We start from the raw sequence: 18,425 nt of genomic DNA on the forward strand, positions 1-18,425 counted from the left end.
TTAAGAAAGTATGATTTAAACTCCTCAGGCAAAGTTGACCTTAGATAGGTTTGGCTATCATTCTGTTTAGGCCCTTTTTTGTCATATAACTCTTTACGTGTTCATGTTCTTATACATCCTTGGTTTTCAACTTTCCTGATAAAGGTAAATCCAGAAAAGCACTTCGGCCGAAGCACATTTACAAAGTGTTATTTCCAGTTTCTAGCACTGTGTATGAGGGCCATAATCAGTGTATTTTATGTATCTCCGAATAAACCCCGTGTGGCAATGACATAAGATCCTCCTGTTTTACCCGTTTATTCCCTTAGAACGGTTAGTGAGGTGACCATCAAACCGTTTGTTAGTGCGAATATAGGATCGTTTAGGGGGAGAAAAATCTTTGGAAGACATTTTCCCTAGGGTTTTATTTCCGACAGAATAAACATGCACTATTGTGAAGAAGAAGAAAGTGTATTTCTTATACTGGAAGTTCCACACGCCAGAATAATTTAAAAAATCAGGTTCCTGTAAAATGTAAATTTATTGTTTATTATCAAATGACAAATTTTAGATGGTGGTAAAATTCTATACATAAAAAAATATTTGAAATTCTTCAAACTTTTATTTGCCAGATCGAATTTTAATCATATAGGAACAGACATAGAGTTAAAATTGTTAAGCCATTCTAAAGTCTATGTTCAACACAAGTCTTTTCTTTTTACACTTTAGGGTTCATTATTATCATAATACATTTTCTTTAGAATGGTGTAACTAAACTCTACTGTAGTTAATATTTGCCAGTGGATCAGACCATAAGTTTGTTCAACTGAGGTCCTTCAAGACTTATCATCGCTAACGTGGCGAATATAATATATATATGAATTGTTACAGTTAGGAAAATGTGGATGTCCAAATAATTTGGACACCACATTTTCCTAATTAATAATCAACATGTGGGTTAACCCGACTAAATTCATGTCGTGAATTCCTGCAAGGACTGGCTCAGCTTTTTAAATAGCTAAATAAATATTGTTCACAGTGACATTCCGCAGACTCGTTTTCGAAAAGTCAAAATTGTCCTCCAAATATTGATGATGACATTATCAGCCTGTATCAGGTTACATCACCATCACCATTATCGGACACAACCCCTGAAATATTATTCACATTATTATATTTTATAATGAATTTCAAAGGAAGCTGAATTTACAGAAAATTCTTCAGGACTGAATTAAATCTTAAACCACGTAGAGTAATTCATCAAAAGGGAATTCACAAATTAGACAGCCTGGTTTTCCCGCAATCTTTTTTTAGAACATACATTTATGATTAAGCAACTGACCAGCGCTACATTCTGTGTGGAAAACTGTTTAGGTAAAAATGTTAAAATTGCTGACTTATTTTAGCATGTCCACTATCGATAGCGTCTCAAATGTTAGGGGTCGAATGCAAATGGCGACACGTATTCTTTCGAGGTTGTGCAACAATGTTTGTTTACAGTTGACGTATACCCCAGTTTCTTGTTTGTATTCCAAAGAATCTGCATTATCACGGAACGCATCTTGTTCCAGACTTATAAGAGAAGCACTCAGTGATTTCGAAGACACAGAATTTCAACCCTTACGAATAAGAGGATATGCATTATAGTCGCCGTCAGCTGAAATTCGTAGCGGTTATCGGTAAAAATAATCTAAACTATCAATCGCGTTTACTCGAGATATAGTTTTTTACATTCCATTCAAAAATCGCATTTAGAAAAACCACTACTGACCTACCTTTTAAGTGATCGCACTGTAATAATCCTGACCTTCACATTTTCCAGAATATTTTCCATTGTAATTCCGCCATCTTCGTTTCTATGAGGATCATTTGTTTACATATGACATTCGTCACTGTACGCAGTTTCCTGAAATGTTCCTTTCATTGATGTGATAAGGTTTCCCGCGCTTTATGCAAATTTTATGAAATTGAACTCCACGGAAACACTTCCGGTAAAAACAATGGCTGATTCCACCATTCAAAATCGTCTATGAAAAGTGAAGGTCAGGATTATTACAGTGCGATCACTTAAAAGGTAGGTCAGTAGTGGTTTTTCTTTTTGCGATTTATGAATGGAATGTGAAAAACTATATCTCGAGTGAACGCGATTGATAGTTTAGATTATTTTCAACGATAACCGCTACGAATTTCAGCTGACGGCGACTATAGGTAGAAATTTTTCCAGGGCTAATGTTGATACTATACAGTATCTGGAAGATAAATCCGGAAAAGTTCTTGATATAATGGAAGCACAGGAAGTCATGAAAACAGGTGAAGGGGTTTTCACTAAACGAGTATCATTCAAGTCCATGTTTGAGGATGGTTTCCGTTCTCTTGAACTAAACATCGAAGGAAAGAAATGTCCAGATCCAAGTCTTCAGTTCGTTACAGACGCTTTTATATTAGGATTCTTAGAAGAGAAAGGTATGGAAAAATTGTAGTTTTTGTATACATTTTGATTTATGTCAAAAACCCCAAATGAAAAATTCATGATGTGAAATTCACAGGTGCTTGGGGAATACCCCCCCCCCCCCTTTTTTTTGTTTTAACTTTTTTTTGTTGTTATAAATACACCTAATCGCTATTTATTCCATTCGGGATAAGTTTTAAAATTACACAACTTTTTCATCCAGTTGAAGCTATCTGGGACCCTGTTTAAACAATTCACCATGCATGATACTTTTTAATGAGACCTGTTTAAACTACCGTAAATACTTCAAACAAAATATTTTTTTACTTCAATTTTAATTTCGAAAAAAGTGGATCGTACTATATCAAAGTTTCTTGATGATCACTTTCTAAAGTTTTTTCTCCCTCAGCTCACTACTGATGACCTCCATTTTTCGGCCGGTGACCCAAACAGGAAGTTGTATAAATGACTGTTTTTCCCGGAATGGACTAAATAGCGATAAGGTGTATATTAGGCAGTGCCTGCATATGGAGTATTTATCTCCCAGTTGATACATTATTCCAGGGCTTGCATTTCCTATCATGATTTCCTTGATAAAGGTTTCGGATCACCTAAACTTGGGGATCACAATGCTGGTATACCATGTAGTGGGTCTCATTGGGGTCTAAGCGTGATGCGGGATTGCCGATTTTTCATAAGCGTGAAACGTGAAAGTCAAATTATTGTGTCGTGAAAACGGGAAATGAGGTCTTGCGGGACCCTGGAAATGCCAAAAAAACAGAATTGCTTACACACATATTGTAAGCAGGATACAGCCAGGAATCTAACAAATCAGTAAGCGGGATCCGGGATCGGAACCCCCCCAATGAGACCCCCCATGTATACAATGTACACTGGTACATGTACCAGTATTGCTTACAATACTGGTATAAAATTTTATTTGAGTATTGTGTTTTTTCTCTTAAAAATACTATGATACTGGAATATATGAGTGTATTCTAGCAGTCTAGTCCAAATAATTATGACGTCTTGAAAGGCTATTTTAATTTTTTTGCTGTGACGACAATGTAATCTTTCAAGACGTCATTTATAATTACATGTATTTGGACTGGGTCACTGTATACCAGTATTGTTAGAAGAAATGATCAAATTTTAAAAGTTATGTTAAATTTTGATTAACAGATTAAGTATGATAATTGTGCATCAGCCATCAGGAAGGTTTTAGAGAAGTACATTAATTGTCATGATTGTTGTACTAAGTAAGATTTAGTTAGAGATTTGGCTCATGTTGATAAGGAATACCTTGCTATTTATTGTCTGACAGATTTATAAGAAGACAAAATAATATCTGTACAACATTTTTATATTCATTCATGGATACATGTACATACTATGAATATAAACCAATAAAGTGACACTTGCTACAATAAATATCAATCAAATCATTAACATAATTCAAAAATGTTTATAAATTAAATATTAAACTGGATAATTGCTCAGCAATGTGTAGTATGATGAAAACTACTTCTCCAGTTAATAACACCTTATAATTTGTAGAGGTCTTGTTTGGCCTAAATATTATAGCAATTTGAAAAGTTACCATACATATTCTTAAATTTGTCCTGACTCCACTAAGGTTTAAGGTTTTCATAAAATAAAAACACATTTCACATTTAACAAGTTACTATATATGCAATTAACAAACTATGACAAAATGTGTGTATTTTGTAAAATTTCTTGATTTTCCTTGATTTACATCTTTTAAGTATATATCATGTATATATACAATGTGAGGGTGTGTTTAAATGTTTTGTAAATCAGGAAAAAAATCTAGAATTTTTTAAAACATTCTTAATGATTGAGTACAATGGTAGTAGTTGACAGGTAAATTTCCAAAGGATACATTTTTAAACTTTTATATTGCACTTTGAATTCTATACTACTAAAATAATGAGGTCCAATTTTGTCAGCTGGCATGACGTAAAAACGACTAATCAAAGAATTCAACTTTATATATGACTGATATAGGACAATGGTGTTGTCTCTTTTTCTCGTTTTTGTCGAGCCTGCAACTTTTGAGAAAGCTCGACATAGGGATAGTGATCCGGCGGCGTAAGCTAACTTTTTAAAAGCTTTATATTTTTGAAGGTGGAAGACCTGGATGCTTCATACTTTGTATATAGATGCCTCATGTAACGAAGTTTCCGTCAGTCACATGTCAAATGTCCTTGACCTCATTTTCATGGTTCAGTGACCACTTGAAAAAAAAGTTCCGATTTTTTGTAATGTTGAATTCTCTCTTATTATAAGTAATAGGATAATTATATTTGGTATGTGCGTACCTTGCAAGGTCCTCATGCCCATCAGACAGTTTTCACTTGACCTCGACCTCATTTCATGGATCAGTGATCAAGGTTAAGTTTTAGTGGTCAAGTCCATATCTCAGATACTATAAGCAATAGGTCTAGTATATTCGGTGTATGGAAGGACTGTAAGGTGTACATGCCCAACTGGCAGGTGTCATCTGACCTTGACCTCATTTTCATGGTTCAGTGGTTATAGTTAAGTTTTTGTGTTTTGGTCTGTTTTTCTCATACTTTATGCAATAGATCTACTATATTTGTTGTATGGAATGATTGTAAGGTGTACATGTCTAGCGGGCAGATGTCATCTGACCTTGACCTCATTTTCATGGTTGTGTGGTCAAAGTTAAGTTTTTGAGTTTTGGTCTTTTTATCTAATACTATATGCCATAGGTCAACTATATTTGGTGTATGGAAATATTTTATGATCTATATGTCAGTTGCGCAGGTTTTATTTGACCTCGACCTCATTTTCACGGTTCATTGCTCAGTGTTAAGTTTTTGTGTTTTGGTCTATTTTTCTTAAACTATAAGTAATAGCTAGGTCAACTATATTTGTTGTATGGAAGCATTGTTAGTTGTACATGTCTGCCTGGCATGGTTCATCTGACCTTGACCTCATTTTCATGGTTCATTGGTCTTTGTGTAGTTATCTTGGTTAATGTTAAGTTTATGTGACAGTTTTTAATGAAGCTTTATACTTAGGACTATCAACATAATATCAATGATTAGTAAAGAAGGCTCTTGTGTTTATATAGATTAGACTGTTGGTTTTCCCGTTTGAATGGTTTTACACTAGTAATTTTGGGGCCCTTTATAGCTTGTTGTTCGGTGTGAGCCAAGGCTTCGTGTTGAAGGCTGTACTTTAACCTATAATGGTTTACTTTTTAAATTGTTATTTGTATGGAGAGTTGTCTCATTGGCATCACACCACATCTTCCTATATCTATTGATTAAAAATTATACCATTCCAGGCCCTTTTGTTTTCCACATAATTAATATTACCAATAATTAACATGTTGCGTGTGTGCTATAGTATTATAGAACTTTAGGGATAATTGATCTATGTAAAAAGTAAATTTTTCAATTTCTGGTGCGGGAATTTCTCGCTACATTGAAGACCTGTTGGTGACCTTCTGCTGTTGTTTTTTTCTATGGTCGAGTTGTTGTCTCTTTGACACATTCCCCATTCATTCTCAATTTTAAATTGCAGAAACATTGTCAGCAAGGTCAATTAGAATCGATTATCACATCCTAATTTTAACGGTGATGTTGTTTATAGAGCCAGTAAATGAAGATACGATTTATCGATTCTTTGAACAAACCTAATCTAAAAGGTAATCAATTTAACACTAAGATCTTTGAATATTGTTTTATCGATGTTACCATTGCTTACTGTCCTACAAGATTATCCTGTTGACACTTATATTTTTGCATTGCACAAGGTCTTGTTTTTCTCAGACTGTTTATGATTGATTGATTATGTTTAGCAGAGTAAGACCTACAATAAGTCAACATGACCGAAATCGTCAATTAATCCCTTATAGTTCTTGCCCTTCAAAGACATTTTTATTATTTTTACTTGTTTTTTTGCAGAAATTATGATATACACAGAGAAACTTTAAATGTCAATAATGATCAGCAAAGTAAGACCTACAAATAAGTCAAACATGACCAAATTCTTCAATTGATCCCTTAGTGGAGATATTGCCCTTGAAAGTTAATTTTTACCATTTTTTAAGTTTTTTGCATAAACTATATGATCTATATATAGAGAAAAACGTTAAAAGTCAAACATTTTCAGCAAAGAAAGACCGACATTTTCAATTGACCTCTTGAGGAGTATTGACCTTGAAAGATGATTTTTACCATTTTTTTAAAGTTTTTTTCTAAAACTATAATATGATAGAAAGACAGAAAGTTTAAATGGCCAAAAATGTTCAGCAAAATTAAAGACCTACAAATAAGGTCAAACTTGACTGAAATCGTCGATTGATCTCTTACAGGAGTTATTGCCCTTGAAAGATATTTTTTACCATTTTTTTTAGTTTTTTGCAGAAACTATGATCGATAGACAGAAACTTGAAATGGCAAAAAAGTTCAGAAAAGTAAAAGTAAAACCTACAAATAAGTACAAGGAGCCTCTTGTTTATTTACATATCTAATGCAAACATGTTTATATATTTGCAGATTTCCATGAGGATTGTTTGAGATGCATGCATAGAATACCTGAACAAAGAGATAGACCTATAAAAAGTGATGAATCATATATTTGCACATTATTAGCAAATCATCTGTTCTCCAGGCTAACTATTCGGTTCTCTGGACATCATTATTTTTTAACAAATGACTATCACAATAAGTTCGATGTTTGTCCTTGCATGAAATGTGGTCAGCAGATCAGATATCGGAATACTGGAATTGGTGAGTTATTTGTCATAATTTGCATATACATATATTTCTTTGAACAGCCACATGAATATGTGACAAGATTAAACCAGATCTTCTGAAATGTCGACCCTCCTCCTTTTTAGCTCACCTGGCCCAAAGGGTCAAGTGAGCTATTCTCATTACTTTGCGTCCGGCGTCCGTTGTCCGTAAACTTTTACAAAAATTTTCTCCTCTGAAACTACTAGGCAAAATTTAACCAAACTTGGCCACAATCATCATTGGGGTATCTTGTTTAAAAATTGTGTCTGGTGACCCGCCAAAATAATCAAGATGGCCGCCATGTCTAAAAATAGAACATAGGGGTAAAATGTATATTTTGGCTTATAACTCTGAAACCAAAGCATTTAGAGCAAATCTGACAGGGATAAAATTGTTTAATAGGTCAAGATCTATCTGCCCTGAAATTTTCAGATGATTCAGACAATGGGTTGTTGGGTTGCTGCCCCTGAATTGATAATTAAGGAAATTTTGTCCGTTTTCGGTTATTATCTAAAAAATTATTATAGATAGAGATAAACTGTAAGCAGCAATTATGTTCAGCAAAGTAAAATCTACAAATAAGTCAACATGATCAAAATGGTCAGTTGACCCCTTAAGGAGTTATTGCCCTTAACAGTCATTTTTTTTACCAATTTTTCATAAATTATTGTTATCTTTTACAAAAATCTTCTCCTCTGAAACTACAGGACCAAATTTAATGAAACTTAGCCAAAATCATAACTAGGGTATCTAGTTAAAAAATTGTGCGCAGTGTCCCGGCCAACCAACCAAGATGGCCGCCATGGCTAAAAATGGAACATAGGGGTAAAATGTAGATTTTGGCTTATAACTCTGAAATCAAAGCATTTAAAGCAAATCTGTCTTGGTTAAATTGTTTATTAGGTCAAGATCTATCTGCCCTGAAATTTTCAGATGAAGCAGACAATGGGTTGTTGGGTTGCTGCCCCTGAATTTGTAATTTTTAAAGAAATTTAGCCGTTTTTGGTTATTATCTTGAATACTATTATAGATAGAGATAAATTGTAAACAGCAATAATGTTCAGCAAATTAAGATCTACAAATAAGTCAACATTATCAAAATGGTCAGTTGACTCCTTAAGGAGTTATTGCCCTTTATAGTCACTTTTTAACATTTTTCATTAATTTGGTAAATTTTGGTAAGTTTTTACTAAGTTTTTTCCTCTGTAACTAAAGGGCCAAGTTCATTACAGATAGAGAAAATTGTAAGTAACAAAAATGATCAGTAAAGTATGATCTACAAACACATCAACATCACTAAAACACAATTTTGTGATGAATCCATCTGTTTCCTTTGTTTAATATGCACATAAACCAAGGTGAGCGACACAGGCTCTCAAGAGCCTCTAGTTAACTTTAAATGTTGATCGATGTAATAACATGTACAAAAGTGTACAGTGATTAGCCAATGAAATGAATGATTTTACAAATAAACATGAATTTGACATGTATACAAACTTTGAATATATAGCAAAGTGCTCTTGACTAATGAAATTGTAGGATTTGATGTGTCTTAATCGTGAAGAATGAATGTAAATCATGTTCTTATATGTCCTATTGTTTAGGTCTACTTATTGTTCAAAACAAAGAATTTCTATAAACATGATAAATGAGTGATAGCTGCCCAAAGCATATTGATATTTATCAGCTTGAAAATATTAAATTTCATGATTGAAATTGTTTAAAAATTGAATCGTTAAACAAGCACTAAAATCAAAATAATTTGAAATTTACCGGTGCAGTAAACATTGGTACCATTAAAGTTATAAGTTGAATACTAATAATTTCAAAATTACTAGAAAAATCACAATATCAAAGCAATGCAAAAACAAATAAAAAACTTTTAAAATTAAATATTATAACTCCAATCTTTATCTAGAACACGATTATCAAAAAACTCGGATTACTGGATCCGCGGTTGGTAAAAATAGTATTTGCAAATATTCTGATGCACTTAAAACAGGAGGTTAAATAAACCTTTGAATTTCATATAAAAGGCATTTTATTTGAACATTTAAATTTTAGTTAATCATGTCAATTACCTCACTTAATGAAATAGTATTTGATGTAAAGTGCTGAAATAAAATTTAGCTGTAAGTAAAATTTTGCATTTATTGATTTGAACTGTAAACAAACAAACACATACATGATACTTCCTCACTAAGATATATTAAAACTTAAAACCTTTACTAAATTCTTCCATAGATACAAAGATTTAGTTTGGAAGTTTGGCTGTACCTGTAGAAAACTTATTTCTAACGGAATAGCACATCCTACATGTCCTAATTTTTACGGTGATGTTGTTTACCGAGCCCGGAAATTTAGATACGATCAAGTTAAACTTATCAATCCTTTTAGTAAACTTATTCTAAAAGGTTACCAATTCAATACTGTAAAAAAAAACACCGTAAGGGAACCGATCACCCACACTTGTAAAAGTGAAAAGGCTTAAATTAATTGTAATATATAAACAAATGTGTTTTCAAATTAGTATTATCTGAATAATTCCTTATTAATTAGTAATGTACATGTAAGTATGCTAAAATTGTGTATACATTTTTTAACAATGAACAAAAATTGGTGAATAGACCATTTTCCTTAACCAAAATTAATAGATAACTCTTAAGTTAATATAAGTTATATATGTAAAAATGAAATGACTTTGGCTTCAAGTTTGACCAATTTAGACAGAATGGCAATTTATGTTTAGGAGGGTTACATACATCTATAATCTTCATGAGTAAACTTTTCACATAAAGTTTGTCTATAATGTCTATGTGTGGTCATGTATATCTAAGAGTTGCTGTACCAATACTTTATCAAATTTATACACTTAAATTTATAAGAGTCTCAAACAAATTAACTTATAAAGTAAAATAGTTTGTTTTACATACATGACATATATATATATCTTTTATGTATTACATTTTAATACTCTTAAAGAATCAGGCTAGTATTTTATATTACCCATTATTACCCAATAAAACCCAGGTATTCCCACCAGACTGAGCAATACTCATAAAACACCTGTTTTTAACAACCCTGTTTATTACTGTTTTATCTTTAATAATTTTTATGTTAGTTGAGTCTTGAAGTTATTAATATTAGTTTTATTTTCAACCAATTGAATCAGATATCTTGTCAAGTTGGTACTGTAGTAAATATACTTCAGGGCAGTTGTAACTCATTGATAGAAATTCTTTGTTTTGAACTGTAAGTTTTATTAATAAACATAAAACAGTAAAATTTGTCAGGAAATCTGGTAAGGCAGCTTGAGACAACAGATCGGAATAAAGCATTTGATAGAACTCTCAAGTCATATTTATACATTCTATTTTATATGTACTATAAACTGAAGCATACATGCAGTTGTCTATTTTCATTTAAACTAGATTCTATTTCATCAAACTATTTAGTTCACCTGGCCCGAAGGGCCATGTGAGCTTATGCCATCACTTGGCGTCTGGCGTCTTCTGTCGTCTGTCAGCGTCAGCATCGTGGTCGTTAACTATTTCAAGAATCTTCTACTCTGAAACTACTGGGCAAAATATCTTCCAACTTTAACTGAATGTTCCTTAGGGTATCTAGTTTATAAATTGTATCTGAAGTTGTGATCTATCATCAAACATGGCCGCTGTTGGTAAAATTAGAACATAGCGGTCAAATGCAGTTTTTGGCTTATATCTCTTTTTTAACTAAAGCATTTAGAGCAAATCTGAAATAGTGTAAAATTTTCATCAGGTTAAGATCTATCTGCCCTGAAATTTTCAGACGAATCAGACAACCCATTGTTTGGTTGCTGTCCCTGAATTGATCATTTTAAGAAAGTTTTACAGTTTTTGGTTATTATCTTGAATATTATTATAGATAGAGATAAACTGTAAGCGGCAATAATGTTCAGCAAAGCAAGATCTACAAATATGTCAGCATGACTAAAATTGTCAATTGACCCCTTAAGGAGTTATTGCCCTTAATATTCATTTTTTAACAATTTTCGTAAATTTTTGTAATCTTATACAAAAATCTTCTCCTCTGAAACTGCTGGGCACAATACCTTCAAACTTTAACTGAATGTTCCTTATGGTATCTAGTTTATAAATTTTATCTAAAGTTCTGATCTATCAACAAACATGGCCCCTGTTACTAAAATTAGAACATAGGGGTCAAATGCAGTTTTTGGCTTATATCTCTGAAACTAAAGCATTTAGAGCAAATCTGACATAGGATAAAAAGTTCATCAGATTAAGATATATCTGCCCTGAAATTTTCAGACAAATCAGACAACCCATTGTTGAATTGATAATTTTATGGAAATTTTACAGTTTTTGGTTATTATCTTTAAAATTATAGTAGATAGAGAAAGTGTAAATGAGAAAAATGTTCAGCTAAGTAAGATCTACAAATAAGTTAGCATGATCAAATTATCAATTGACCCCTTAATGAGTTATTGCCCTTAAAACACAATTTTTTACATTTTTTTGTGTGTCAATTACTTTTTCAAAAATCTTCTCCTCTGAAACTACTTAGCCAAATGCTTGCAAACTTTAACCAAATGTTACTTACAGAATAAATATGATCAACAATTTAAAATCTATCTGCAGTGAGATTGCAGACAAATATTTTTTTTCAATTTTGAAGCAAATATGACCAAAACAAAGATTTTTTTTAGTGGCATTTTTAAGCAAACACCCGATATATATACATTAAAAAGCAGCAAATATATAAATCATGATTGATGAATGAATTGAGCAAAAAAATTCAGGTGAGCAATTCAGGCTCTTGAGAGCCTCTTGTTTACTAAAGAAAGCGAAATGTAATTGAAAAGTAATCTATAATTACATCATATTTAAGACTTATTGTTTTTGCTTAGTTTTCTTCTTCTTCTTCCGCCGCTTTTAAATTGGAACTTGTCCGCACAGCTGCCAAGATATGAATTGATTATTTAAATTCTAATCATTCTAATTCATTGTTTATGTTATTTAAGGGAGTGAATATTTATGGTATGGAAGACCAGACATCATGTTGTTCACTATGGCAGGAGGTGGCTGTAATATTATATATCCAGAAGACTGCAGTACAGGTGACAGAGAGTTTGATGTAGACCAAGCAGAAAATCAGATAATTGAAATTGATTTGAAATCAACAACATTACGAAAAAAGGAAAAAATTGAGCAAGTTGTTGCACAGACAATTACTTATTCAATGTACCAGAGGGTACGTCAGAGAGAAAAAGGCAAAAAACTTCCTCAAGCTTTTTTAATTCCTACTATTGTTGCAAGTTCTGATTACTTTGATATTTATATGTATGATACACAGAATGACATCCTGTTAAGAAATAAAGGAGATCCTATTCCTATTTGGAATAAGAATAAATTTAGTGCAGAGGGTGAAACATTAAATTTATCAAACATTTTAAAAATTTGGATGACATTGAATCATTTTACTTTAAAGCCTAAACTTTCAGTAGAGGAGATTAAAAGTTTAAAAGGAACATGTGATTTTTTAGGTCGTATTCCGCCAAAACGCTTACATTTGATTGAAAAAACAATTTCTATGCAAAAAAAATTTGTCCCATTAAAGGAGATGGAATTGGAATTGGATGTTCCAAGTGTTCCATTAAAACAAAAGTCTCTACCCAGTAATTATGAAGAAAAATGACAAATCTACATTCATGGTATTGACTGCCAGCCATATGGTTGCCTATAACTGCTTACATCTACTTCATTTGAACTCTGGTGGATAGTTGTCTAACATGTTTAACCCCGCCACATTATTTATGTATGTGCCTGTCCCAAGTCAGGAGCCTGTAATTCAGTGGTTGCCATTTGTTTATGTGTTACATATTTGTTTTTCATTCATTTTTTTACATAAATAAGGCTGTTAGTTTTCTCGTTTGAATTGTTTTACATTGTCTTATTGGGGCCTTTTATAGCTGACTATGCGGTATAGGCTTTGCTCATTGTTGAAGGCTGTACGGTGACCTATAGTTGTTAATTTCTGTGTCATTTTGGTCTTTTGTGGATAGTTGTCTCATTGGCAATCATACCGCATCTTCTTTTTTATATATATCATTGGCAATCATACCATATCTCCTTATTTTTATATTTACATCCTTATTATATTTTCAGCAAAAAAGTTAAAGACCACCAATTTGTACTTTCCATTACAAAAATATTGAAAGCTCCTGTCTGAAAATCTTCTATAGCAGCCTTGGTCTTAAAAGTGGCACAGAGAAACATCTTTTTGTCTGATCATTGACAACTCATTTTTACTCATTAAAAAGTTTTATGAAGTTGATATTTCAACACATGTCCAAAGGTATAAAACATAATTTCTGAAATTTGATTTTCGTCCCAAAAAAGAGTTAAAAATGTGTTCTATTAAGATGGATTGTGTTACAAAAGATTTGTTTCTTTTGAACTGTTAATTACAGAAAATTTCATGACTTTCTCATTTTTAAAAAGTGGTTTTAATAATTATTTAGATTTTCCATTAAACATATATGTTAAAGAAAATGACTCATCAAAGCAATCTTTATTTCTGTCTTTATATACTGATAGTTAGATGGTGTTAGAATTCATTTAAATGGACAGAATGGAATTTTTTAGGGGGGAGAATGTTGATATTAGAAAAAAAATGATAAACTTATTTGTTTTTAAGATGTGATAACGTTATAAATGTTGGTTAATTAACCCTTTCCTCCATTGACATTTTTTTTACACATACCTGATTCGCATAGGATTTTTACATTAAAAAAAATCATCAGGTTTAAAGTATCAATGCATTGCAAAAAGGAATATTTCATCAATGAAATTCCAGTCAAATATTCTCTTGAATATCAATTTGATATTAGATACAAATTTTATTAGGTCTGATAAGATTTTTCCTAGGTAAGACGTTTCAACTGAGGCACTACACACATTTTCTGCATTACAATTACATGTAATGTAATGATTTCTTTAGTTAAAAATCAATGTAATGCCTCCATTACTGTACATTACTTTTCATTACAAATTGGTTAAATAAATAAAATTGCAGAATATTGTAAAATAAAAATAAAGTAAATAAAATATTAACAAAAACAAAAGAAAGTATTGAATAAAATATTGTCACAGTTAATTACTGTATTAAATAAATTGCATCAAACTTTAAAACACAGATAAAGGTCATGAAGGTTAGAAATATAAAAACTTCTTTAATTGGCAAAAAGGGGGGGGGGTGAAAATTATCAAGTCTTGATCTTGGTTTCTGATATTTTTGTATAAATGATTATGGGAATATTTTGGTGGTCCATGAAAAATCTTCTAAAAAAATTATTAAACAAAATTATATTGATGAATGGAAAAAATATGGAGATGAAATTTCATAATTCTATACACACCTTACAGGTATTTCAATGAAAGATTGAATATGTCAATCAACATTTTTACACCAAACTGTAATTTGGGTCCTGATTAATATCAAATTGTTTTTATTGTAATCAAATCTTATGTTTGTCCTCATAGAGCCCTTAGGCATTTAACAAGATAATCCTTTAATGACACATTTATTATATTCCTTTGAGTTCCCTTTATGATATAATAAGAGGAAGATCCCTATTGATTTGTAAGTCTCCAAGGTCAAAGTTAATAAATATGGAATTGTGTAACACAATATTACTGTCTGAAATAATAAACCAAAATCATATTTTAATGCAAAGAAGAAAAAACTGCCATCAGGTCAATATTAGCTGGTCCCCTTTATCTTGGGCATGGGGTATGTGAGCTGGCTCACTAAGGTTCTTTAAAGTTAAGTCTATCTCTTTCATATGAAATAAAGCCAAACAAACTCTCCTTAAAATTATAGTATACCCTGGTAAGTAGGTCTGATTTTTTAGGGTAAAAATTCTTTTAAAATATTGTGTTTTCACTAAGCCTGGTTCATCTTCAGGAAACCACATGTCGAAATTGTTAGCTTGTATTCTGCATAACACTTACATATTTTCTATAATAATAAATGATTTATGTTTGTTCTGCCAATGCGACACATTGGGATGAAAATTTGGTAGAAGTGATGTTAGCTCCTTGTATTAAGCTTTGTATTTCAGAAGGAATAGGAGTTTGGTATACAGATGTCTTATGCAAGTTATGGTCTGATTTTTCCATCTGGCATATGCCCATTGTTTTTTTCCTCATTTTCATTGTTCAGTGACTTCTTTAAAAAAAATGTATTTTATTAGAGCCCCGCCTTTAGGCGGGTCGCCCTATAGTGATCAGTCCATCCGTTCGTCCGTCTGTCCGTACCACTTTAACTTTGTGTCCGCTCCATATCTAGAGAACCATTATGATTTCATACTTTATACTTTATACTTTACATGTTTATTAACAACCACCAGAGGGCGTGTCATGATGTATGTACAACTTCCTAGGTCAAAGGTCAAGGTAAAAAAACTTTGGTTTCAGTTGACAACCCTGTCCTGTGGTGAAGATCGTGTCCACTCTATATCTTGAGAACCGTTTTGATTTCAAAGTTTATACTTGACATCCATTTTAACTAACACCAGAGGGTGTGTCATGATGTATGTACAACTTCCTAGGTCAAAGGTCAAGGTCAAAAACTTTGGTTTCAGTTGACAACCCAATGTCCTGTGGTGAAGATCGTGTCCGCTCCATATCTAGATAACCGTTATGATTTTATACTTAATACTTAAATGTTTATTAACCAACACCAGAGGGTGTGTCATGATGTATGTACAACTTCTTAGGTCAAAGTTCAAGGTCAAAAACTTTGGTTTCAGTTGACAACCCCGTGTCCTGTGGTGAAGATCGTGTCCGCTCCATATCTAGATAAACGTTATGATTTCAAAGTTTATACTTGACATCCATTTTAACCACCACCAGAGGGCGTGTCATGATGTATGTACAACTTCCTAGGTCAAAGGTCAAGGTCAAAAAAACTTTGGTTTCAGTTGACAACCCCGTATCCTGTGGTGAAGATCGTGTCCGCTCTATATCTTGAGAACCGTTATGATTTCAAATATTATACTTGTCATCCATTTTAACCAACACCAGAGGGTGTGTCATGATGTATGTACAACTTCCTAGGTCAAAGGTCTGTCTGTCTGTTGGTCTGTCCATCGCTAACAAATTTGATCAACTTATTTACCCCACGTTATTGACAACGGGGCCCACAGAGATGGCTCCCATCTAAATGGTATCTAGTTATTCTGTGATTTTCTCTTCAGGATGACTCTCATACTACTTTTTCTTAAAAAAGGACACTTATTACATAGCCTTTTATTGTCCAAATCTGATCATTCGACATTTTAAGGTGATATTTTTATAAAATCTTTTCAAAACAAGATTTTTGCCAAATTAAGGTAGATTTTCAGTAGATGTAGTTTAGAAAATCAAAAATAATTTTGTTCATGAAAGTAAACAATTACATACAATGAATTCATATATTGATGACAAAATGGTGCCAGTTGTAAAAAATCATTGAATACAGATGTCATTCCCATCAACATCTAAATTTCTGCATTTATTTTGTACCTTATCAGATATTACAGACTTCTTTTATAAGTTTGAAAAATGTTAGTATGTTATATAGTTTAAATTAAAAAAAATCATGAATTTAATCACATGTAAATACATAAACAAAAGGTGTATACATACTGTTATAATTTATATTGAACCTGTTTTTAACGACTATGTTTAAAGCAATGATTTTATTATTTCATTGTATTTCAGCTTTTATTTGATAATATTTGTTGGAATTTTTTTAATGTTGATTCTGTCGTCAAACATTGTAATTATTTAAAATATATACATATAATTTTTATTTTACTTATCAAGTATCAATCCATGTCAGTCCATTGCATTATTTTTCTACTCTGAAGTTTGTAAACAATAATGTTATCTCAATGTACATGCAATTTATTGGCATATATTTATATATATATGAATATATAAAATTTAATATAATAAAATCATTAATAACATGATCATAATGATATAAGTAGACTCAATTTCATTACAAAGGAGTATTGCAGTAAGGGCACTCACAGTTCCTCCATATCTTATTAACTTATTTCAGTTGCATTCGAATATTTTTATTTGCTTGATAGACTTTTTTATGTATTTTACATAAGCATGTAGGGACATTAGCTTCAAAAATACAAACCAGAACCCGAAAATGTCTTTACAGTGGTTTACAAAATTGACAAGTTGAGAAAATTTAAAGTTCTGATTTCACTTTTTAGCTCACCTGTCCTAACACTTGGCGTCTGTCGTCGTCTGCTGTAAACTTTTTCAAAGATCTTCTTCTCTGAAACTGCTGAACTAATTTCAACCAAACCCAAGGAAAATGATCCTTAGGGTATCTAGTATAAATTTTGTGATTTTTATTCATTTTCATCAAGAACCATGGCCACCATGGCTAAAAATAGAACATAGAGGTAAAATGATTGAAGATATTGATTTGATATTTGGTATATAGTTTTATCATGACAAGTTACAGATCAAGTTCGATTTTTGTTCCGGTCTGATGATTTCGTGCAGAGTTATGGTCCTTTGACTTAGAAAATTCACTAAAATAATCAGTTTTAAACACTCTTTTTCATCATGCTTGAAGATATTGACTTGATATTTGTTATATAGTTTACACCATGACAAGTTATAGATCAAGTATGAATTTTTTAACCGGTAGGGGACTATGTATTGCCATGCAATACTCACAGAATGCTTGTTTATTTTGCCTCAACCAAATGCTATGATTAATATAAACAATGCTTATTACCATAATTAGTTATCAAAGGTACCAGGATTATAATTTAATTCGCCAGACGCGCGTTTCGTCTACATAAGACTCATCTGTAACGCTCAGATCAAAATTATTATAAAGCCAAGCAAGTATAAGTTGAAGAGCATTGAGGACCAAAAATTCCAAAAAGTTGTGCCAAATACGGCTAACGTAATTTATTCCTGGAATAAGAAAATCCTTAGCTTTTAGAAAAAAATCAAAGTTTAGTAACAGGAAATGTATAAAAAATGACCATATAATTGATATCCATGTCAACACCGAAGTGCTGACTACTGGGCTGGTGAGACCCTCGGGGACGAAATGTCAATCAGCAGTTGCATCGACCCAGTGGTGTAAATAGTTATCAAAGATACCAGGATTATAAT

At 32.0% G+C, this 18,425-nt stretch overlaps 1 protein-coding gene and 1 long non-coding RNA gene across 2 annotated transcripts; one reads left to right on the plus strand and one right to left on the minus strand.

Moving 5' to 3' along the window:
- Nucleotides 1-581: 581 nt before the first annotated feature.
- On the minus strand, nucleotides 582-2,174 carry LOC143083970 (uncharacterized). Its single transcript, XR_012980960.1, has 2 exons — nucleotides 1,755-2,174; nucleotides 582-1,130 (listed from the first exon to the last, which is right to left on the minus strand). It is a non-coding gene; the product is annotated as an uncharacterized LOC143083970 (long non-coding RNA).
- Nucleotides 2,164-17,248, plus strand: LOC143083969 (uncharacterized). The gene is made up of 3 exons (XM_076260386.1): nucleotides 2,164-2,442; nucleotides 6,982-7,215; nucleotides 12,245-17,248. The coding sequence occupies exons 1-3, from the start codon at nucleotides 2,262-2,264 to the stop codon at nucleotides 12,916-12,918; spliced, it is 1,089 nt and encodes a 362-aa protein (XP_076116501.1). The 5' UTR covers nucleotides 2,164-2,261; the 3' UTR covers nucleotides 12,919-17,248.
- The last annotated feature ends 1,177 nt before the right edge of the window (nucleotides 17,249-18,425 follow it).

This window comes from Mytilus galloprovincialis, chromosome 7 (assembly GCF_965363235.1).
Source record: "Mytilus galloprovincialis chromosome 7, xbMytGall1.hap1.1, whole genome shotgun sequence".
Taxonomy (NCBI): domain Eukaryota; kingdom Metazoa; phylum Mollusca; class Bivalvia; order Mytilida; family Mytilidae; genus Mytilus; species Mytilus galloprovincialis.